The sequence below is a fragment of the Salmo salar genome, chromosome ssa03 (genome assembly GCF_905237065.1).
Source record: "Salmo salar chromosome ssa03, Ssal_v3.1, whole genome shotgun sequence".
Classification (NCBI taxonomy): Eukaryota; Metazoa; Chordata; class Actinopteri; order Salmoniformes; family Salmonidae; genus Salmo; species Salmo salar.
In genome coordinates this window covers 68,432,046-68,456,580 of record NC_059444.1, presented here as the reverse complement: position 1 = coordinate 68,456,580, position 24,535 = coordinate 68,432,046, and the positions used below count along the sequence as shown (strand labels likewise).

Here is a 24,535-nt window from a genome sequence, read left to right as displayed (position 1 = left end):
CCCATTGCAGAGAAGAATGCGGTCGACGTGGGGGATGGGTGTACAAGTTGTTATAGAACAGCGCTATTACATGTATTAAAATAAGATGAGGGATCCTTGTTTATAGTAGTCATTGACAGTAACAATGAAATCAATTGAGCTCCGTTTACATACATTTTTCTGCCTGAATAAAATGTGCAATGTCAAAAAAGCATTTGCCGATATCAACACTAACTTTTTATTTAACTAGGCAAGTCAGTTAAATAAAATAAAATTTCAGTTTCTTTCTTTTGTTTATCGTTGGATTTGAACCAGGGTGTCTGCAGTGACACCTCTAGCACTGAGATGTAGTGCCTTAGACCACTGCGCCACTCAGTCTCGCCACTCAGTAGATTCCGTAGTATTGGCCTGGGCCTTCAGTAAATTACTTGTGCGAGAATGATACTATAAAGACACAGAAGAGCCTTGTCTAGAATAACCCCTGAGCTGCAAAATAGAAAGTAAACATGATTTAGTCTAGGCCTATTCCACTATCTAAATATGTGTTATTTAATGGACACAATTTATTTTTATAGCCACATGGGGCTACTGTAGTGATCATGTAACCTAATAAATCACACTTTTTCCAGTATTTGGGAGCACCGACTCTAGGCCTTATATTAGGCATTTTGACTGTTGTATTTGCGAATTCCAATCTGTATGTAGGCTTGTTATAGCCATTTGCATTGCACAACCCCATCACACAGAGGCTATATCCATATCAAATAACGAGACAAAACCAAATATTAAGTGTTGGCTATAACCTGTCTTGAGCGGAATAGCCAAGGGGTCCCAAATGGTCAAGACTATCTATAGCCTATTCTTACTGCCAGATCTGTTTTCCCTATCAGCCACTGCATGTGCTTCTTCAACTATTTTGTTTAAAATGTATTTAGAAGCTATATTTAGAGGCCTGTGAGCTAGGGTCTCTTTTTAAGGGAAGGCCTATAATAAAAACTGGAATAAAACACAAATAGAATCCTACAATTATTCTGCAAGACACCAGTACCAAATGATAGCCTACATTGCAATGCCTACATGTTGATGGCCCATTGTTCTATTTGGATAGGCCTAAATTAAACACTGAATTATTAAAATGATAGGCAACTTGAGAATTTAGATACTTTTGAATACACACATGGATTTCAATAAACAAACATAAGACTGTTCTATTCTCTTTGATTTAGTTCCTATTGCAACTCAGACCATAAACAGAATGGATGACATACTGACTGACTGAACTGAATGAAGGATGAATTAAATGTTGGAATGAGTTGCACGCATCGTGCATGCTCTGTACTTTATTTGGCTAGTAGGCAAATAGGCCTACATTAGGGTATAATGACTATGGCTGCATGCCTCCAGAAAGGCATCTTCTGAGGCTGAGGGGTGCTTTTCCGAAGGCGCATAGTGCTGGGGTATTGCATGGAGATCACAAGCTCTTCAACTGGGCAGCAGTTTCACAATGGAGGGAATAGCCTACACGGAGACTACTTAAAAGACCACTGCAACAGAGTTATTGTAAAGTGTGGGAATAAGATCATGCTAGACTTAGCCTACGTTTAACCTCTCCCTTGCTCATTTTAAAAGCCATATGTTCATGACCCAATTCATATAAATCATGTCAAATTATTTTACATTTATGCTTTGGCAAGATTGAGTGATTAAATAAATGTCAAAATATAAAAAAATTAAATATTGAGTGGCAAAGGCTCCAGTGGTCATACATAATTCATAGATTCACCAAACATCTGTTTCATTATTCCTGGTATATACTACTGGTTATGATTACAGACAGAGAATGGGATGGTGCAGTACTAATTATTCATGTTGATAAGGTGCATGCATGGGGATGTCCACGTCACCCAGAGATATGCCCATGCTGTAGATTCACCTAGCTGACTGAAACTTCACTGTTGTAGGCATAATACAGCTCGTGTTATCTAGACTTGCGCTGGCAAACAAATCCATTACATTAGCTACTGAAATGTGAAGTAAACTGAGGAGTAATAGAGACTTTTAACTTGAAAACGTGCAGGATAACTCTTTCCGGTTTCTCCGGCTTCCATTTATTTATTTTTTTACACTGTGTTATGCTTGTTTGTGTAGCACTCCTCACAGGCCGTTTGGTGTACGTTTTTTTTGACGGTGAGATGAAACTGCCAAAACTCTGAAAGGTATTATTGTATGTCAGAATTACAACACAAGATTTGTTCAAGCCTAAAATGTTAGTCCGTAATCGTAACATGATGTTTCTATGTTCACAGATTAAATTTCACATTTACATTTTATGCATGGCTTTTCTTACAATCCAAACAATTTATGTATGGATTTTCTTACAATCCTAAAGAGACTTACATTCAACCTTTTGGCAGCTATCTGGCTCCATAGAAAAACTGCGACATTTACCTGGATCTCACTCTGCAAGTAGCACTGCTGGGTGATTTGAAAAATCAGTTAATCAATCAATCAATCAATAATACTATTAGCAAAAATGTTTATATTTAATTTACAATCTGTTGAAACTATGAGAATAGAAAGCTTCTGAACTTTTGTGAAACATCACAGTACAGTTGAAAAATATATGGCAAATAGACATCAAAACTGGATGGTATTCAGAGATGGATGGGAGGGGTTGAGGAGCTGAAGGGTGGGACTGATAACTAAAGTAAAATGTACTGTGTCTGTAAAATGTACAGGATATAGTATGCATAAGGTGTAAGTAGAAGCCTAAATGTTGTTGTCCATTAGTTTAATCCAATTAGGGGAGGGGTGGTAGGGTTATGGGAAAATAATAAATGGACAATATATATAACAAAAATGTTTTATATATATATATATCTGTCAAAAGCTTGGACACACCTACTCATTCAAGGGTTTTTCTTTATTTTTACTATTCATTTTAGAATAATAGTGAAGACATCAAAACTATGAAATAACACATGAAATCATGTAGTAACCAAAAAAGTGTTAAACTCATCAAAAAATTTCTTTGCAGCAGTTGGACCATGAAGGCCTGATTCACGCTGTCTCCTCTGAACAGTTGATGTTGAGATGTCTGTTACTTGAACTCTGTGAAGCATTTATATGGGCTGCAATCTGAGGTGCAGTTAATTGCGGATTTTTGAGGCTGGTAACTGTAATGAACGTATCCTCTGCGTCAGAGGTAACTCTGGGTCTTCCTTTCCTGTGGCGGTCCTCATGAGAGCCAGTTTCATCATAGCACTTGATGGTTTTTGCAACTGCACTTAAAGAAACGTTAAAAGTTCTTGACATTTTCCAGATTGATTGACCTTCATGTCTTAAAGTAAATATGGTCTATTGTTTCTCTTTGCTTATTCGAGCTGTTCTTACCATAATATGGACTTGGTATTTTACCAAATAGGGCCATCTTCTCTATACCACCCCGACCTTGTCACAACACAACTGATTGGCTCAAGCGCATTAAGAAGGAAATAAATTCCACAAATTAACTTTATCAAGGCACACCTGTTAATTGAAATGCATTTCAGGTGACTATCTCATGAAGCTGGTTGAGAGAATGCCAAGAGTGTGAAAAGCTGTCATCAAGGCAAAGGGTGGCTACTTTGAAGAATCTCAAATATAAAATATATTTTGATTTGTTTAACACTTTTTTGGTTACTACATGATTCCATATGTTATTTCATAGTTTAAGTCTATACTATTATTCTACAATGTAGAAAATAGTAAAAAATAAAATAAAAACTCTGGAACAAGTAGGTGTGTCTAAACTTTTGATTGGAAATGATTGGAAATGATGCAGATATTTACACTGATAGAAGCCACAATCTATCTGCAACATTTGAGCTGATCTAACCCCCTGCCAAAACAAATTGTGTAGACTACATGACCAAAAGTATGTGGACACCTGCTCTTTGAACATATCATTCCAAAAATCATGGGCATTAATATGGAGTTGGTCCCCCCTTTGCTGCTATAACAGCCTCAACTCTTCTGGGAAGGCTTTCCACTAGATTTTGGAACATTTCTGCGGGGACTTGCTTCCATTCAGCCATAAGAGCATTAGTGAGATCGGGCACTGATGTTGGGCGATTAGGCCTGGCTCGCAGTCTGCGTTCCAATTCATCCCAAAGGTGTTCGATGGGGTTGAGGTCAGGGCTCTGTGCAGGCCAGTCAAGTTCTTCCACACCGATCTCGGTAAACCATTTTTGTATGGACCTCGCTTTGTGCATGGGGCCATTGTCATGCTGAAACAGGAAAGGGCCTTCCCCAAACTGTTGCCACAAAGTTGGAAGCACAGAATCGTCTAGAATGTCATTGTATGCTGTAGCGTTAAGATTTCCCTTCACTGGAACTAAGGGGCCTAACCCGAACCATGAAAAACATCCCCAGACCATTATTCCTCCTCCACCAAACTTTACAGTTGGCACTATGCATTCGGTCAGGTAGCTTTCTCCTGGCATCCGCCAAAGCCAGATTCGTCCGTCGGACTGCCAGATGGTGAAGCGTGATTCATCACTCCAGAGAACACGTTTCCACTGCTCCAGAGTCCAATGGCGGCGAGCTTTACACCACTCCAGCCGACGCTTGGCATTGCGCATGGTAATCTTAGGCTTGTGTGCGGCTGCTCGGCCATGGAAACCCATTTCATGAAGCTCCCGACGAACAGTTCTTGTGCTGACGTTGCTTCCAGAGGCAGTTTGAAACTCGGTAGTGAGTGTTGGAATGGAGGACAGATGATTTTTACTCGCTACGCGCCTCAGCACTCGAGCCTGTAGCCTGTACTCTCTCTCCTGGAGGATCTCCACTGGGTCCAGGCCACAGGGCTTCTGGATAGGTGTGATGTGGTTCTGTTTCTGGTGCAGCACCATGGGCAAGGGCTGGGGGGGCTGCCCAGGGGACTGGGTCTGAGGGGGCATGACCGGGGAGGCAGTAGGGGGCACGGAGGGAGGAGCAGGGGAGGGTCTGCCAGTGGGCTGAGGGGGAATCAGCTTCTGGGGGGCACTGGATGGAGCAGCAGCATTCACCATGGGCCCTAGAATATATTGCATTGAAAGAGTTATTAGTTCTACCATTGATTCCACAGTGTTTTGGTGCAATTATTATCTGTTTAATATGCACGTATTACTTGTTTAATTTTTATTTAACTAGGCATGTCAGTTTAGAACAAATTCGTATTTACAATGACGGCCTTGTGATAGGTCTGGTGAAATTATCAGTACAGGAAAGAGAAGAACATGGAATAAAAACACTACAGACTAGTGCCCTCTCACACACAGGTAAATCACTGCCCAGGTGTCAAGAGGAGGCTCACCTTCAGGCCATTGTTTAGGGAGTCCATTGGTGGGCTGGCCCTGCATACCAGGGGGAACACCTGAGGGTCCTGGAGGAGGCATGTTTGGGCCTACCATTCCTGCAAGATGAAATTAGATATGATCATACACTACCTGGGCATTCATGCCTACTGAAGTCTAGTTAACGTAGAAAATGGTGCCTGAACCGAGAGCATGCGTTTAAGTTTCACCACCAACGGTCCGTGTTAAGCATTCAAATTATTTATTTTCTTTGTTTGAGATGGACAACATTTGTGTGCGATTGACTGTAATTATGTGCATTTGTGTGTCATTCATAGGGTTACAAAACTCATTAACAGGCTGTGTAGCATAAACTTGCATGTGCCCACCCCACTCACCAAGTGGTCTGTTGTAGTTTGCTAGTGGCTGTCCAGGCCCCGCCCCAGGCCCAGAGGAAGGGGGCATGTTGGGCATCCCTGGCTGCATCCCTGGCATGGGCCTCTTGCCCTGCACAGCCATCTGCAGGTGGTCTGGCAGGGGCTGGCTGCGAGCCAGCATCTTGTAGGCCATGATCTGGGCCCTGAGCTGGTGCAGCTGGTTTTGGTTGAAGGGGGTAGGTCCACCAGGCCCAACCCCACCTGGCACTGAACCACCACTCAGGACACCACCGAGGCTCTGCTGGCCCATGGACTGAGGGTCACCGCCCTCCATGGGAACACCTGGGCCAGAGGGCATCATGGGGCCAGGGGGAGGGCCGTTGGCTGGCACAGGGCTGGGAGTGTGCTCAGAACCCCCCAGTGGAGAGAGGTAGCCTGGGGAGGAGAGACAACAGCACAGGTGAGAAAAGTCATCTTCCCTGGGAATGGTAGGGCATGAAATGGTGGCGAAATGGATGCTAACAGACCAGAAGAAATGTTAACCAAATCCAGACTGGTATTATGATTATGAGCTGGACTGGCGATACAAACACTTTACAAATCAGTCTCTAACAGACATGCACACATTACAGCTGAGCCCCGCCCTCTGTACGTATTACCTCAATACCCCCGCACATTGACTCTGTACCGGTATCCACTGTATATAGCCCCGCTATTGTTATTTACTGCTGCTCTTTATTATTTGTTAATCTTATCTCTTACTTTTATTTTATATAAAGGTATTTTCTTGAAACGGCCTTGTTGGTTAAGGGCTTGTAAGTAAGCATTTCACTGTAAGGACTACACCTGTTGTATTCGGCGCATGTGACGAATACAATTTGATTTGTCACCAGTCAAACACTTTACAAATCAGTGTCTAACAGACATGGACACATTACAGCTGAGCCCCGCCCTCTGTCACACCAGTCAATACAGGATAGAAGAGTCAACAGAAAAACATAATCTCCTGTGTTACAGTATTTCAACAGCCCCTCTGTCTCCCTGTCCTTCTCTCCTTGGTGACTGAGTAGTTTTGTAGCAGACAGCTGCCACCGGCATTGTCTGAAAGGGGAAGCCTCATGCCCCGCCCCTCCACTGAGCGTCTGCTGCTCACGCTACCCAACAAAACGACAGAAGTGAAAGAGGAGAAACTAGCTGGTTGAGTTCACAGTACAAGTGCACACAAGTTAGCATTCTCTTTTCAGGTAATCAGCTTTAAAAACAATTGTGCTTAACTCTAAAATCATAAGCACCATATTTAGATCATATGGAAAGCTAATAAGTTAACCTTTTGTGTAAAGCTCCTTCAAAAACAGAGTCAATGTTTCCTCTATCCAATCTAATCAGTACCCCATGGTATGGTACCTTGGGAGTGTTGGTCCATGGGGCTAGGAGGGGGTCCCATTCCAATGTGGCCTCCACCTGCTCTCATGCCCATGCTCTTCATCGGTCCATAGCGAGGGTCATCAGACATGCCCTTCTCATGCATTCCTTCCATAGGCTGGGAGAAGACAACACACATGAATACATTGACATAAGCATGTCCTACTTAGATAGCATATACATTCCTTATGTACAGTAAAGGAAGAATAGATTAATGCAAAAAAAGTATCATAAAATGGTACTGCAGACCATAGCAGACATTTGACATACATTACAGTTATGGATATGCCCATTTTCTGTCTTACTTTGTGCATCTGATGCATATTCTCCTGAGGATATCCTGAGGGCCCCTGTTGTGTGTGGGAGTGTCCAGAGGCTGGGGGACCTGGGCTGGGTCCCATCATGCTATGAGCAGAGCCTGGGGAAGTGCTGGGGCCCATGGCTCCTGGAGACGGGCCCGGCCGAGGCGTCCCTCCCATGGGGGGGTCCGGGGTGGACATTTCTCAGGTGAGTCCGAGAATGTGACAGCACCAAGCTCCACTCTGCAGAGGACAAATGACAGATGAGATACTGACCACTATTTACAACAAACCAACCCAGCAGTGGGGAGTAAAATGTACTGTGTACTAGTGATGGGGGGGATTGATACGTTACATATCAGGATACTGTTGACGATATATTGTATCGTTTTGACAATATTGCATTAGTTGGCTGTACCTAGGGTTGCAAAGGGTTGCAAACTTTCCGGTAAATTTCCTGAATTTTTTCCTGGGAAGTTAAGCCCTGGAATTTGGGTAATTTTGCTTAAATTCATCAAAAAAGTTAGCTTAAAACAGTGAACCTTTTTTGTGGGATACATGGCAATTCTAGGTCTTGTGGCATATTTTGGTTAACCTATCCCCAATTCAATGGAATTGCAACCCTCTGCATGCACAGTGCATTCTTCCATCACATGTACAGCTGATTCTCAAGATCTTGCACACTAATGAGATGCTATTCAGCCCACACTACTACACTGTCTGAGTTAAGGACTACATGCTTTCTGGTAAGTTTTGATTACAATATTGGGTGGGGTGAATATTTTTTTTGTTAACTAGTAAATTGTAGACTACAGAAAAGTGTGTTTAAATCATTTCTAACTTGTTAACAATTTCTACTAGTTAGTTTTTGCTACCATGTGGGATTTAGCTTGCTTGAGCCTGCTAACTGAGGAGTGTTAATTCACCTGTTTCCATACATGTTTCATTTTAAAACATTTATCTTACAAAAGGAATTGTTTAATCTAACTGCTTAAGTATTTATCTGTACATGGAATTGTATTTGTTTATTTTTTAATAATTGTTTTCTAATCTTTACAGGAAAATGCCACGGGCACCATCTGATGTGTGGAGACATTTCACTGCAGCTAACGTAGAAGGAAAAGTTGTGTACATTTGCAAATACTGTGCCAAATAATATGAAGAATGCAACAAAGATGCAGAATCGTCTGGCCAAGTGCATAAAGTTCCCTCAGCGCTCACAACAAGCAACCTCTGACAAAAGTCCCTCTACTTCTATTCGAGGTGAAAATGATGAATCAGACACCTTATCGATAGCAACAGCTCATGGTCCTCCTGGAATTAGAAGTTTTTTTGACTCAATGGAAGAACGTAGTCAGAGAAATCCTGATGAATGTGTTGCTCGAGCTGTGTATGCAACTGGTTCACCTCTGATGCTCACAGATAATATGTATTGGAAGAGATTTCTGAATGTTCTTCACCCAGCATACACCCCTCCAACCAGACATGCTTAATCTACTCATTTGCTGGATGCAGAGTTCAACAGAGTTCAAGTCAAGATCAAGCAAAGCATAGAGAGAAGCAGACTGTATTGCAATAATCTCTGATGGGTGGTTGAATGTTCGTGGCCAAGGAATAATTAACTACATCATCTCCACCCCTCAACCAGTATCCTACAAGAGCACAGACACAACACACACACCAGTCTCTACATTTACATTTTAGTCATTTAGCAGACGCTCTTATCCATAGCGACTTACAGTAGTGAATGCATACATTTCATAAATTTTTTCTCCGTACTGGTCCCCCGTGGGAATCGAACCCACAACCCTGGCGTTGCAAACACCATGCTCTACCAACTGAGCTACATGGGACTCTACATTGCAGATGAGCTGTCATCAATGACCTTGGACCACAGAAGGAATTTGCACTGGTGACAGACAATGCTGCAAACATGAAGGCTGCTTGGTCTAAAGTGGAGGAGTCCTACCCTCAAATCACACCCGTTGGCTGAGCTGCTCATGCATTGAATCTGCTCCTCAAGGACATCATGACACTGAAAACAATGGATACACTCTACAAGAGAGCCAGGGAAATGGTTAGGCATGTGAAGGGTCATCAAGTTATAGCAGCAATCTATCTCACCAAGCAAAGTGAGAAGAATAAGAGCACCACATTGAAGCTGCTCAGCAACAGCCGTTGGGTTGGTGTTGTCATCATGTTTGACAGTCTCCTGGAGGGGAAGGAGTCTCTCCCAAAAAAATGGCCATAATCACAGTCTGCCGATATGGACAGCCCCATCAAGAGAATCCTCCTGGATGATGTATTTTGGAAGAGAGTGGTAAGCAGCCTGAAACTCCTGAAACATATAGCAGTAGCCATTGCGCGGATTGAGGGAAACAATGCCATCCTGTCTGATGTTCAGACTTGCAGATGTAAGAGAAGAAATCCGTACTGCCCTGCCCACTTCACTGTTGCTCCAAGCAGAGGAAACTGCAGTTCTGAAATATATAAAAAAGCATGAAGACTTCTGCCTGAAGCCCATACACGCCGCAGCGTACATGTATGCTGCCAAGAGCATCCTGTCTGGTGCAGAGATCAACAAGGCCTATGGTGTCATCACTACCGTGTCTCGCCACCTTGGCCTGGATGAGGGCAAGGTTCTTGGCAGTCTGGTGAAGTACACTTCCAAGCAAGGGCTTTGGGATGGAGATGCAATATGGCAGTCGTGCCAACATATCTCATCAGCCACCTGGTAGAAGGGACTTTGTGGATCTGAGGCTCTTTCCCCTGTTGCTTCCATTATCCTCCAAATCCCACCAACAGCCGCCGCCTCAGAGCGCAACTGGTCCTTGTTTGGAAACACACACAACAAAGCACGCAACAGGCTGACCAATACAAGGGTTGAAAAATTGGTGGCCATCCTGGCAAATTTGAGGCTTTTTGAGCCTGACAATGAGCCATCCTCAACAAGGTTGGAAAGTGACAGTGAAGATGAGCCCTCAGAGTCTGATGTTCAAGAGGTGGACATTGAGGAGGTCCAGGGAGAAGACATGGAAGCCTGAGAGGAAGACAACCAAAGCTTTAGTTTCATTTTACAGATGTATGTTGAAAACGTTTTTGGGAGATGCGATGGATCATTGGGGATCATTCAATATTCCCTTTCTCTTGTTGTTCATCCAGTGAAGAGTCAACTCATTTAATTAAAGTTCAATTCGTAACACATTTTATTTTATTATTATTTATATTGGAAGGATTTAATAATTTGCAATTATGTCTACATATGATAAGTTAAAAGGTTTATGTTTGTCTCCATATATGGTAAATATATCCAATGCAAAAAAACATTTACATTTAAACGGTATTAATATAAATTTGCATATTCCCGTTAATTCCCAAGGAAAGTATCCACCTCTGAATATTCCCCATAATGTGCAACTCTAGACACACCTACTCATTCAAGGGTTTTTCTTATTTTTTTTTACATTGTAGAATAATAGTGAAGACATCAAAACTATGAATTAACACATATGGAATCATGTTGTAACCAACAACAACAACAAAAAGTTTAAACAAATCAAAATATATATTTTTTGAGATTCTTCAAAGTAGCCACCCTTTGCCTTGACAGCTTTGCACACTCTTGGCATTCTCTCAACCAAAATCCACCAACGCTACACATACCTTTGTCTCATGCCCTTCTGCACACCTAGGAACCTCCCTCCTACACTGCTGCCACATGCCCATTAGCTTGACACACCTGTAACGTTAACATCGTAATGTATTCGGTACAAAAGCTCAGACAGGGATAACTGATATAACATCACTCTGCCGGGCAGACTCAGAATCAAAAGAACACAACTCTTCTGTGTCTCCACTCAAGCCACACAGTCTGCGTCGCACCAAACGAAGAGCATCACAAACACCGGGAATCTTCCCCTGGCTTCAGGTTGTCCACTTTCACCACAACCCCAGTAATCACTCCTTTTAATGGCGCCCTATACTTGAGAGCAAAACTATTCATATATCCTGTCCCCAGACGTTTAACGCCAAGCGCCTGCTTCTTCTGACCAACAGAAACGCAATCACAAGACCACTTCAGGTTACCTAAACCGATTCCACAGCACCCAACTCCATTTTCACCCACCCTTAATTTCACTCCTACGGTCTCAGACTCATCTTTATCCTGACCCTCTGTGTAATCCTCGGGCTCCGAGAACTTCACCACCTGATACTTCGCCCTTATTCACTTTCATTTCTCCTGTCTTCGATCCGGTGTACAGATCACACTTTCTACCATTCTTCAACAAACCATCTCCCCTTTTCCTCCACTTTTGACCAATTCAAACTCACCTTCTCCTTTTCCTTCCATTAGTCCTCCATAATCCAAGTATATGTCACCATTCCCCGCTCGCTCTTCAAGTATGATCACCCCAAACATTTTCCCTTACCAAAGATAATCGTAACTCCTTATCGGTCATCGAGGCCGTTAACACTTTCAAAACTCGCAGAGATCGACAGTATTGCAGCGCGTGAGGCACCTAATGTGGTGTATAGCTAGCATAGCTTGACTCGAAAGCTAGCTAGCAGTAAAACAACCCCCGTTAGCTCCGTTTACCACATAGTAGCACGTTATATTTGTTCGAGGTCAGAAACAATTCACCCATGTGATGGGCTACATTTAAAAAAATTGTTTTCAACATAATAAATGCAAATAAACTGGAACACTGCCAGACAGTTGGCCAACGTTAGCTAATGGTATGGTCTATGCTAGCCGACCATGCTGTCTTAACAAAATGTATGGTGCGAATGACGTTGTTTTGCTGACTTTAGAGATGCGGCAAGAGTAAAAATATATATATATATCAGTTGATTGATCCAACCCGCATCCCGTACCCCTGCTAACTATATACATTTACCAAAAACATGTATTAATTTCAGTCTGCAGCCACTGTCTGCAGAGAGACAGACGAGTAATGTCGGTCCTGACTACCGTTCCTTCCCAACCCAACGATAACCAAAAGGTATCAGAAAGTGAAATTACGTATCATTAATCTGAACAGGGATAACATCGACGAAGTATTGAAAATAAAACACCTGAATCTGACTTACATTGAAATCACTCTTCGCGAGTAGGTCCTTTCGAAGTATGTCGACGTGGGGGATGGGTGTACAAATTATTATAGAACAGCATTATTACATGTAGTAAAATAAGGTCATGAGGCATCATTGTTGATAGTAGTCATTGACAATAATAATAGCAATTGAGCTCTGTTTACATGGACATTTTATTCAGATAGAAAAATGCAATGTCAAAAAAACATTGAACGTTATCAACACTAGCTATATTAACTCGTTTAATAACCACAACCAAAGGTGCTGTTTTGTAGTTTGGAATATGTACCAGTCCACTTTACAGTAAAACAAAATATGATAATACAGGTTATTGAAATTAAATGCATAGGGACTAGATAGAACCACGGAGAGAACTGGGTAGTGGTGGATTATCGATTCCTCGACTCCTTGCCTGTCGACTCCCTTTTCTTAGTGTCAAGCTTCGACTCCTAAGATTCAGTATTTTTGCAATGGAGGAAACAATTTCCCGTAGAACACAAACTCTCGTATATTTCACCGCAAAGAAAGAGCGAGGGGGAGATGGGAGGGGCACAGCCAGGCATGTCCGCCAGCAGGCAGAACTGTGCATCGGTAATCAAAATATGTGGGCTATTGCAATGCTGTATTTCACAATTGCTTGCCTTGTAATGTCTCGCGCAAATTCACGAAAGGGCTATCAATGAGTAGGCTGAGCTATTCTACACGCAACAGACCGAAGACCAAACACACACTTATCTTCCTAGTAGGACTGCAATAATGTGGTGCGTATGTGTGTGTGCATCCGTTTCAGCGTGTTTTTGGAGTTGAGCAAGAGTCGACTCCAACCACAAGAGTCGGAGTCGAGTAAGTGGCGATTCATTTCGACTCCAATCACAGGATTCGGAGTCGACTCCAAAAATCCTGAAGTCGCGCACCACTGGAACCGCGTTCATCAGGACAAAACTTTTTAAATTGTTTTATTTAACCCTTAACTAGGCAAGTCAGTTAAGAAAAAATATCTTATTTACAATGACGGTCTACCAAAAGGCCTCCTGCGGGGACGGGCCCTGGGATTAAAAATACCAAATAAATACAATATAAATATAGGACAAAACCCACATCACAACAAGAGAGACAACTCTACATAAAGGGAGATCTAAGACAGCAACACATGACAACACAACATTGTAGCAGCACAAAACATGGTACAAACATTATTGGGCACAGACAACAGCACAAAGGGCAAGAAGGTAGAGACTACAATACATCACACAAAGCAGCCACAACTGTCAGTAAGTGTCCATGATTGAGTCTTTGAATGAAGAGCTTGAGATAAAACTGTCCAGTTTGAGTGTTTCTTGTAGCTTGTTCATTCAAAATTTTGGCCAACGTTCAGATAGAAATGTATGATGTAGAACAAACATAGCTACCTCTTTAGTGTATAGAATCAGGCCTGCTCTAGTCATGGCATTTCTATCTGCAACGTTTTTGTAATGAACATGGCCTGCTCACAGGAGGGTAAGGTTTACCCGTTTATCACCGGTTTTATTATGAGCCAATAGTATCTTGACATGTAGCATTTTAACCAATTGAATGAAAATGCACATTAAGGGTTGATGAGGAAAGCAACGCCCCCTCCAGCATCAGACCCTTCCTTTCAATGAATAGCACTGTCAATGTGTTTGCCACAGTCATATCAGACAATAGTGAAATACCATAAAAACAAGGGTGTCATTAACTTGTTTGTAGATGTGTTGGCTATTCTTAAAATACATTTTCATTGTTGCACACCTTGATTTAGGCCTAGGTGGTTTTACTATTCTTTGTGTTGTGGAATTTTCTGTTCTTATTTATTTTAATTGTATCTAATTTATTTGTTTTCCTTAATGTCCTTGTCTCTTGTCCAATTTAGCTTTTAGTATTTGGCATCCCTAATATACAAAAACGGATTGCTGCTCATAACATGTGAATAAGGACATTAGCCTTGTCATATTGCAGTTGCACCTTACATGACTGTTTACAGCAGCAAAGCTTGAGAATAGACATTCTCAAATCTTACGTAAGTCAAAAACTCAATCATGGCTTCTTGGCTGGAGAGTTGCTGGCTGGCTGCGTGACGTCTCGCTGAGCGAGTTTAGAGGGGGAGGTCAGGTCTCTCTTTAGAGGGGGAGAGGGGGAGGTCAGGTCTCTCTTTAAGCTCCGGAACCCAGTCTCACCTTCAAAGTCCCAGAGCCTATTTACCATGCTAGGAGGGAAGAAGGTTCCAGAGGAAAGTGTTTCGGGTGGGCCACAGAAAGGAGATGACCCTCTGCTGGTTGTCCACCCAACTTTGGAGACACCGTGTGATGGGTCTCCTGTTGGCTTTGTGTGTCACCTTGTTACTCATGCTCCTGGCTACTCAGTCATTGCAGCATCCAAGGTAAGGGACAGTCTGTCGCTCTCTTTCTCCCCACACCATTATGCAGTCTGTAGGTGGTGGTAAAACTAATAGATTTAGCTCAGTGGTTATTGTGAAAATGTACCAGAGAAACACTACATATATTTGTGTAAATGCAGTACAGATTAAAAAACCTTTTAAATACAGAATTGATTAATGAGGAGTTCTTTGTCATGGCATACAGCTAAGCTGCATAAGTTCTGTTGAGACTTTGTTTACCTAGATGTCTGTTGAAATCCTCTCTTTCCTGTTTCAAAAGCCACTATGGTGGGCACAAGGGCCATAAGGTGGAGGAGAGGGGAGCACTTTCCGACAATGCTCCTCCAAACACCCTCGTCCCATCCCACACTGCCCCTAACAGGAGATAGGTATGGGCACGACAACTATCTGGGTAGCTGAACTGGTATGCGTAATAGGGGAAGGCGAAAGTGAGGTTCTCCTTCTCCCCAAGGCGGAACATCAGATTCTGGACAGTGCTGCTTCCAGTCTTGTGTGTTTTGAGGAAAGCTACAGGTGGAGGGCTCCTCCTTGTCCTCATAAAAGTGTACCCATTGGGGTCTCTTTGATGCTGCAGATTGGGTGTCTGAACCTCCTTCCTCCTGTAAGATACGGTTACCTCTATTCATCTAATGAGTAGATATGTTCTATTGCAATGTTCAGATTATCAAGTTTACTGTCAGGTCTCTGGTACATTTGGAGCCCCTCCATTTGGTGGATATTAACTGCAGATAACTTTCACTGCTTTAACGTCCTTATGGCTCCAGGTTCCGAGCAGACTTTGTAGATAAGCTGCCACCGGGTTCCTCTCAGTTCGACATGCTCTGCAGCCACATGTGGCTGGACCTGGGACAGCTGAAACAGGTGATGCCCAAAAACACTATCTACATCACCCTGCTGCGTGATCCTCTACAGACCTTTGAGTCCGTTTTCAGCTACTACACTTCCACTGTACCTGCCTTCACTCTAGCCAAAAAGGCAGCTGACACAGCTAACAGGAAGTCAGCCCTCTGTCTTCCTGGAGGCCCCAGAGTCCTACTGGGACCCTACAGAACCTGGGAATGGCCTAGCCAGGAACCCTATGAGCTTTGACCTGGGCCTCAGCAGCCAAGAGTGTAACGCATCCTGGCCCATGGAGCTGACTCAGCTGGAGGAGGCCTTCCAGCTGGTGATGATCGCTGGGGGCTCTGCTGCAGCTGGAGCCTGAGGAGCTGGCCTATGTGCACCTGAACGTCCGCACCCCCTCGGACATCACCCCGATAGAGGAGGACACCAAGGCCAGGCTCTGGGCCTGGAACAGTTTGGATGTGCTGCTCTACAACTTATTTCTGCAGGTGTTCTGGGAGAAAGCTGAGCAGTATGGCCTGGGGAGACTGAAAAGGGAGGTGGCCCTACTGAGGGCCTCCACACAGAGGCTCAGACAGAAGTGTGTGGCCAGAGGAGGAGTGCCCCCTGGTGAGCTGGAGGACCTGGTCAGGCCCTGGCAGACCGACACAGTCACCATCCTGGGATACGAGGGAACCTGACTCTGCAGGAAGAGGGGCTCTGTGTGCGACTAGTGCTGCCTGAGCTACAGTACCACTCTCACCTGTATTTCCAGCAGTAGGCCATGACATGAGGTCCATACCTACGGACTAATGTGCAGCACTTTCCCTTTTAGATACTACACCGCTCAGGATTTCTGCTTTTGATGTATTTTTCCAATAAACCAGAAATACTAACATTTTTTTAAATGTAGACTTTGTTAAAATACTATAACGACCTTAATTCAACTCCTAGCGACCTAATCAAGAGATGTTAGCCTTTTGGGGAAGCTAAGAGGCATAGTTCAGCCATAATCCGAGAGGAAGTGGTGTCTCTCTTTACTAGAAGCTTGAGGACATTATTTTAGCTATAATCGTTACATTTTTCAGTAAAATGTTCAGATTTTTTGGGTGGGGAGAAAACTGAAGAGGGGTATCAAGCAAATGTATTTATAAAGCCCATTTTACATCAGCAAGTCACAAAGTGCTATACAGAAACCCTGCCTAAAACCCCAAATAACAAGCAATGTAGAAGCACTGCAGGGTATCCGTTAAACATGTAATTCAAATTTGTATGGCCTAAACTAAATCAGTCTGATGACGTTGAGTGAGATTTTTTTTTTTTTTACTGAGCTTTTATTGAGTGCATTGTGCCACTCATTTTCCATGTAAAAAATATTAATTCCGAAAACAGGTCAAATGCAACCCCATATTGCTCAGAATGTGCCTCTTAATTGAAATTATTATTTTATACTCTCCCCACTCAACCACATAAAACCAACACATCTAAGAAGACAAATTGATTCCTTCACCGGTTCCATGTGCACGTCACAAGGTCTAAGGAATCTGATTTCCTAATCCATTCACAGAGCAGACATCCTGTCACATGACGTCAAACAGCAGCTCAGGGCCCAGATTGTCTTGAGTCTAATGCTGGACAAAGTAGTTCAACAAAAGGTTGTAGTGGAAAGGACTACGGGATGAGCAGCCTATCTACACAATGAGGAAATAGGGTCAGTTAGTGTCTTTCAGCCAGGCATATTCACCCATGACTTCATGTAGAATAGTAAACAACGAAGTTGAAGGCAGGTTATTTAACGTAAGAACTAAAAATTAAAAACAATTATACAAAAACCTTCATTTAAAAATATTGTTACATTCATAAAAACACATTCCCTTAAAACAAATAATTAGCCCAAACTAATAAATACACAAGAATAGTGTCATTGGCCTGTTCTATTCAGCAACACCTCACCCAGCCTGGTTATTGCCTGTGGAGGTTGGGGATAAAGGGTAATGCTGGAGCATGTCCCCTGTCAGTAGCTGCCACTGATAAAGCTCAGTTCAGTAACCGTGTGTATGAGTTGGTATGTGAATGATGTTCCCTGCTGGCCACATTAAGTCAGTCTGTTCACAGCACCCTTAGCAGAGTGGCCAACAACCAGATGTTCCAGTTTTCAGGGATACAGCTAATTCAACCTAGCTTAGAACTTTTATATCTGCTACATTAGTTCACAATAACACAAACTCATCCATGCTGTTGCTGTTATTGGTCCTTCTCAGCCTCGCCTTGTCCTTGGTCAGGATGTGGGTGATAGAGTTTGGGGGTGCATCGCTCTCATCCTCCTGCCCCCCATCCTGTCCCTGACCCTCTGCAATGGTGAAGATGGGGTACTTTTCTGTTGATGATGAGAGAGCCTGGGGAAGAGAAAGAGATGAATGAGAGAACCATCTCTAGGAGAGCTCTTATTTTTCCCCTCATCTCAATTTAACCATTAACCAATGACTGCATTACAGACATACTGTAAAAGCAATAATGTACTTTGCTCCTTGCAACTAAAACATGTTCTGCACCAGTTACACAGCATACTCTTCATATATTTATATTTGATCTCAAGAGTAAACAGCATCTTGTCCAAGGTTCAAATCCATAGCCAGCCTATTCCCCTGACATGGACACCACAAATAAAATCAAGTTGGTCACATGCACAGGATACCAGGTGTAAACGGTACAGTGAAATTCTTACTTGCAAGCTTTCATCAACAGTGCAATACCCATTTATAAAAAGAATACACAATAAGTAATACAAAGTAGTAACAAAATAACAATTTTAATGTTTGGAATTTTTATGTTTGGAAATATATACACAAAAATAATATACAGTATAGCTTAGATAAATAATAAATAGTAGCAGCAATAGTGGCTGTGTGTGTGTGCCCCACATACCGTGCTAACAGCTGAGCACAGTAACTCAAATTCCTTCTGGCTCTTGGCATAGAAGCCTATAGTGCAGCTGGGATCCATGCGACTGAAGGAGATCTTCCTGGGACACTTGCAGTGAAACGACTGCAGGGGGAGTGGAGAGGAGAAGGCCCCATTAAGGCGAGAGATGGTGGCATCAGGGTAGTCCAGATTCTAGACCGAGATTTTATCTTGATTGTATCACGAAAGCGTCGCCAACATGCACAGACAGGTTGGTAAATAAGTGGCTTAGTGTTATACTGCTAGACTGAGATACAATCTTGGTCTAGGACCTGGGCTAGTGTCATGGATATAGAATAATGTATAGGGTTTGCAAACAACACAGACAGCCAAAACAGGAAGAGAGCGCCTTCCATTACCTCTAAGGGGAAGTTATCCTGTGTGATATCCACTGTGGACTGGCTGTAGTGGGGGTCCAAGTACAACAGCTGTTCGTCTAGCACAGGAGACATGAGCATGGTCAGAATGAGGGTACAAGGACTGTAAAATTACAGAATGACAACAGGAAGACCATACACCTACCTTGGTACCCAACGAAGAACAGAGAATGCTTGGGTTTGCCACCAATGATTCCAATGCAGCATTCTAACCTCAGGAGATTCTATGGAAAGAAAAACACAAGAATGGTTTACCAATCTCTTACTGTGTTTTGTGGTTGTCATTGTCTGTGTGCATGTCTCTAGCATGTTACTTTGACTTGACACATACTTTGACACATTTGATGTAGGTTGGGTTGAGGACTTCTCCTCCCAGGCGCACAGGGACCAGGATGATGACAGACTTCCAGGCTGGACTGGGTCCTGTGGAGCCCTCAGATAGAGGTCTCTCACACAGCCTCACCACGTCATCTATGTACACTACACAGGGACCACATAATGATATCACCTATTACTATAGTCTGATGGGCGCCCTGCCACATAGTGAGAATGAGATAACAAGGGAACACTCACCAGTGCAGTCCTGTGCTACATACACTGTCAGATTGGACACCTCTGCTGATGCTGCGTCAACAGCCTTACTAAAACAAACAGACACCCCACATCACTAAGGGAAGATGTATTGTATGGAATGCAGATGGCTGGGGGGGGTGGGGGGGGGCAGGTTTAGCTTCTAAATTCTCACCGAAGTATGTGTGCTACGATGGAGGGGCCATACCAGTCCCCTGCCTTCTTCCCTGAGCTTGTGCCCTGTTCCACCAGCTGGTGCAGCCCGAACGGGGCGATGGGATGGTCCCCAAACCAGGACACCACCCGTCTGTGAGTGACCTCAGTCCGGCTCTCCAGGAAGGACACTATGCTCCTCCTCCTTCCCTTCTTAGTCACCTCTGGACCCAAGGAGCGAGACTCCTGTACCTCCATGTCATCTTTGGAAACATGGTTGGCAGAGACCCAGGTCCAGCCTGGCAACAATAGAAAGACAAGGGACAAGGTTAAGTAGTGATAAACTGTAGTAGTGTGTTACTCAGGAGATACTTCAAGATGCTGCTGGAAACATGTACCTGTATATATGTGTGTGTTTGTGTGTGTCCCACGTGCACAAGTGTGTTTTTTCTTTTACCTGGCGGCAGCAGGTGTAGCAGCAGGCCCTGTGCCAGCAGCATCTGTCCACTGCGCAGCATGCAGCCCCACCCACTGTCTGTGGTCAGAGAGGAACCATCCAGCTGTGGGAAGCCCCGCCTGTACGTCAGCCACAGCAGAGTGGCAAAGGCCCGGCGAAAGCACTCCCTCTCCACTGACAAAACAAAGCGACAGACACTGGCCTTCAATATAGAATGTTCTCAAATCCAGTTACATACCAGTTTACCATTAGATGTGGGTCTTTTAAAAGGGTGGAGTTACCCAACCAACAGAACATCTCTCACCTCCATGACAGAGCAGATAAGACTGTCCAAGCATGGTCAGAGGAGAGGTCTTGCTGAAGCGGGCCTTTGACTTGAATGTCCAGCCTGGATGGGCAAAGGAAAACAAACTATAAAATGACAAACAATAAGTGACTGGTCACTGTTAGGTCAAAACGGTTTTAGGCACACATACCATATTTGACATTGTTCCATGCTGACACCAACTTGGACTTGAGTCTGCCTCTCTCCTCAGGTTCCTCTGGGTCATCCCGGCTTCCATCAGAGCCCTGAGTTCCCAGAGACATGGTGGAAAGGTGGAACCAATCGTCTGGAGGGTCACCCTCAGGGCTCTGGCCCTCACAGGGAGAACTGGGGTTCATGACTACTGGGCTTGACCAAATGTCTGGAGTCTGGAGGTAGTTTCCTTATCGCCATATCAACCTGAGAGTGGACACACCATTGCGTATTCAGCTAAGAAGAAACCTTGATTACCATTAGGGGCAAAGCTCAGATGTAAGCTGAGAGATATTGACTGCACAGATCATATTTGTAGCTTATACTAAGTCTTCTGTCCAGGAAGTAGCTACAAATGTATGTTAAACTGCATGACATGTTAATTATTCCCCTCAGTGAGTTAGACTGAGGGCATGTGACTAGCTTGTGATGACAGTAGGAATTTCAGACATGGGTTTCTTTCAAATAGATAGACTATAATGTTGTTGCTAGAAGATACCAACCCTACCGTTAGGCTTGTTTACACTGAGCTCCACTGGGGTCAAAACTCAATCATGGTTAAATTAAGACAATGGGGAGCCAGTGCGAGATATGGGTCGGAATATAAATCTCAATGTGGTGATGGGATATGTATTATTACTAACGTACGCCAGCTAGCAGTAACCACCGCAGCCATTTTCGAATGGCAGTGTCAGCCAATCAGCTCCTTTGTTGTTCAACGCGACTTGCCATTCCATAATGGCTGCTGTGGTTACTGCTAGCTAGCATGAGGATGAAAAGGACAGTTTTCCGGGAAAACTAGCAGTATTTCAATCTTCTCGATGCATCAGTGTGGATAAAGCTAAAACTTGGAGTACAGTGACATATCCCATCCCTGCATTGAGGTACGTTTTCCGTGCCATATCTCCAGCTAGCTCCACAGTGTTTTAATGTAATCATGATTGTGTTCTGACCCCAGTGCAGCTCAGTTTAAACAATTGTAACGGTAGGGTCAGTATCTTCTGGCAAATAATTGTGGAGCAGCACTTTCTTTTCAGCAGACACTGAAAATGCAGTTACGCACACAGTAGAGCTCCATCTGCCTCCGCATGTAGCTAGTATCCAACTGTTTAATATACATTGAAAGATTTTATAGCTGGCTAGTCTACAGCGCATTCGTCAAGTATTCAGACCCCTTGACTTTTTCCACATTGTTACGTTACAGCCTTATTCTAAACTGGATGAAATCGTTTTTTCCCCCCTCATCAATCTAAACACAATACCCCATAACGACAAACCATAAACGGGTTTAGACATTTTTGCAAATGTATGTATATATAAAAAAAACGAAATATCACATTTACATAGGAATTCAGACCCTTGACTTAGTACTTTGTTGAAGCACCTTTGGCAGCAATTAAAGCCTCAAGTCTTCTTGGGTATGACACTACAAGCTTGGCAACCCTGTATTTGGGGAGTTTCTCCCATTCTTCTCTACAGATTCTCTCAAGCTCTGTCAGCTTGGATGGGGAGCGTTTTCAGGTCTCTCCAGAGATGTTCAATCGGGTTCAAGTCCAGCCTCTGGCTGGGCCATTCAAGGACATTCAGAGACTTGTCTCAAAGCCACTCCTGCGTTGTCTTGGCTGTGTGCTATGGGTCGTTGTCCTGTTGGAAGGTGAACCTTCATCCCAGTCTGAGGTCCTGAGTGCTCTGGAGCAGGTTTTCATCAAGGATCTCTCGGTACTTTGCTCCGTTCATCTTTCCTTGAGCCTGACTAGTCTCCCAGTCCCTGCCGCTGAAAAACACCCCAACAGCATTTTGCTGCCACCACTATGCTTCACCGTAGGGATGGTTCCAGGTTTCCTCCAGACGTGACGCTTGGCATTCAGGCCAAAGAGTTCAATCTTGGTTTCATCAGACCAGAGAATCTTGTTTCTCATGGTCAGAGTCCTTTAGATGCCTTTTGGCAAACTCCAACCGGGCTGTCATGTGCCTTTTATTGAGGAGTGGCTCCGGTCTGGCCACTCTACCATAAAGGCCTGATTGGTGGAGTGCTGCAGAGATGGTTGTACATCTGGAAGGTTCTCCCATCGCCACAGAAGAACTCTGGAGTTCTGTCAGAGTGACCATCGGGTTCTTGGTCACCTCCCAGACCAAGGCCCTTCTCCCCCGATTGCTCAGTTTGGCCGGGCGGCTAGCTCTAGGAAGAGTCTTGGTGGGGCCACTGTGTTCTTGGGGACCTTCAATGCTGCAGAAATGTTTTGGTAGCCTTCCCCTGATCTGTGCCTTGACATAATCCTGTCTCGGAGCTCTACGGACAATTCCTTCAACCTCATGGCTTGGTTTTTGCTCTGACATGCACTGTCAACTGTGGGAACTTATATAGACAAGTGTGTGCCTTTACAAATCATGTCCAATCAATTGATATTTACCACAGGTGGACTCCAATCCAGTTGTAGAAACATCAAGGATGATCAATGGAAGCAGGATGCACCTGAGCTCAATTTTGAGTCTCATAGTAAAGGGTCTGAATAATTATGTAAATAAGGTATTTGTTGTTAATACATTTGCAAACATTTCGAAAAACCTGTTTTCATTTTGTCATTATTGGGTATTGTGTGTAGATTGATGAGGAAGCTCATTTATTTAATCCATTTTAGAATAAGGCTGTAAAGTAACAATATGTGGAAAAAGTCAAGGGGTCTAAATACTTCCGAATGCACTGTATATCAGTAGCGAGCTAACAATCTGTGATATGTTGTGTGATACGTTAAACAATTCAGGTGCTGACTTATGTAATAATATTCGTGTTGACAACCAGCTAACATTACAGTGACACACACGCCTAGGGATGAGGTAACTACATGTCTCAACATTACAGATGAATCGTCAACATTTTTTCCAACACAATGCCAATGGCAAGCACGTTGGTATTCATTTGTCACTGGCGAACTTCTTGCTGGCAATGTGTTCTAACGTTGCATTGTAAAAATATAGCAAACAGAAATATTGTATATTGCTTTCAAATCTTAAGCGAACTCAATGCAGGCTGACTTGCTAGTGAGTGAGCTAATAACTAATTGACAGCGGGTTAACTAACTAGCCAACGATATCCATGTCTTTATTATATTCTGTAAACAAGCTAACATTAGCTGTTCTTCTCTCCTGAGGTCTTTATAGTTGGTCGATAATTTGTCCTCTTACCTTTATTTACATATCTGTCATCTTGTATGTTTCACGTACAAACTATTGTCAACAAAATAATCGTTGAGACTGGAGATGACTTTCAACAACAAGTTATCCCATGATTAGCTAGCGGCTTGACTTCCTGTTTGTCTACTTGGCAATCGGTATCGTGATTGGTCAATAAAGGACCAACGTTTCATTTACGCTATGCATTTACCCCTATTGATTTACTCCCTCCACAGCGGCGTGTTCAGCATGACGCAACGTTTTGGAATGTTCATATATATGCTACGTAAAACAAACATGGCTCTCTGACGTATGGAATAAGGATTTATGTATTGCTCTATTCATGAAATGTTTATCTGCAAGGTTTGGAAAAGTTTAGCTGAACGTGGCCCTGCTCTAGATCCATCTGAAATCGATTTAGAAGTTGCCTGTCAAAGTTATGTCTCACAACAAGAACACAAACAGGCACATGGTAATTTAAGGATTCTCTTTAAGGATTTTATTACTCTTTAGGCTTTTTTTGCATTGGTTTCATAACAGTGCCTAGGGAATAAAATGACATGGACAACAATGAACTGAGAGAAGTGTCATAAAAAAGTCAAAAC

The 24,535-nt window shown here is 43.3% G+C and overlaps 2 protein-coding genes across 2 annotated transcripts; both read right to left on the bottom strand.

Annotated features, from left to right (window-relative positions):
• Positions 1-4,526: 4,526 nt before the first annotated feature.
• On the bottom strand, positions 4,527-12,669 carry LOC106601309 (transcription activator BRG1; the record flags this gene model as incomplete). The annotated part of the gene is made up of 6 exons (XM_014193416.2): positions 12,484-12,669; positions 7,399-7,635; positions 7,076-7,211; positions 5,693-6,106; positions 5,315-5,413; positions 4,527-5,035 (listed from the first exon to the last, which is right to left on the bottom strand). Coding segments are annotated over exons 2-6 (1,353 nt in total), but the record flags the coding sequence as incomplete, so codon positions are not given.
• On the bottom strand, positions 12,642-24,108 carry LOC106601328 (cysteine protease ATG4D). The gene is made up of 11 exons (XM_014193447.2): positions 23,943-24,108; positions 20,719-20,966; positions 20,547-20,630; positions 20,243-20,416; positions 19,808-20,084; positions 19,636-19,703; positions 19,394-19,542; positions 19,208-19,286; positions 19,045-19,121; positions 18,650-18,769; positions 12,642-18,120 (listed from the first exon to the last, which is right to left on the bottom strand). The coding sequence occupies exons 2-11, from the start codon at positions 20,903-20,905 to the stop codon at positions 17,935-17,937; spliced, it is 1,401 nt and encodes a 466-aa protein (XP_014048922.1). The 5' UTR covers positions 20,906-20,966; positions 23,943-24,108; the 3' UTR covers positions 12,642-17,934.
• Positions 24,109-24,535: the final 427 nt, after the last annotated feature.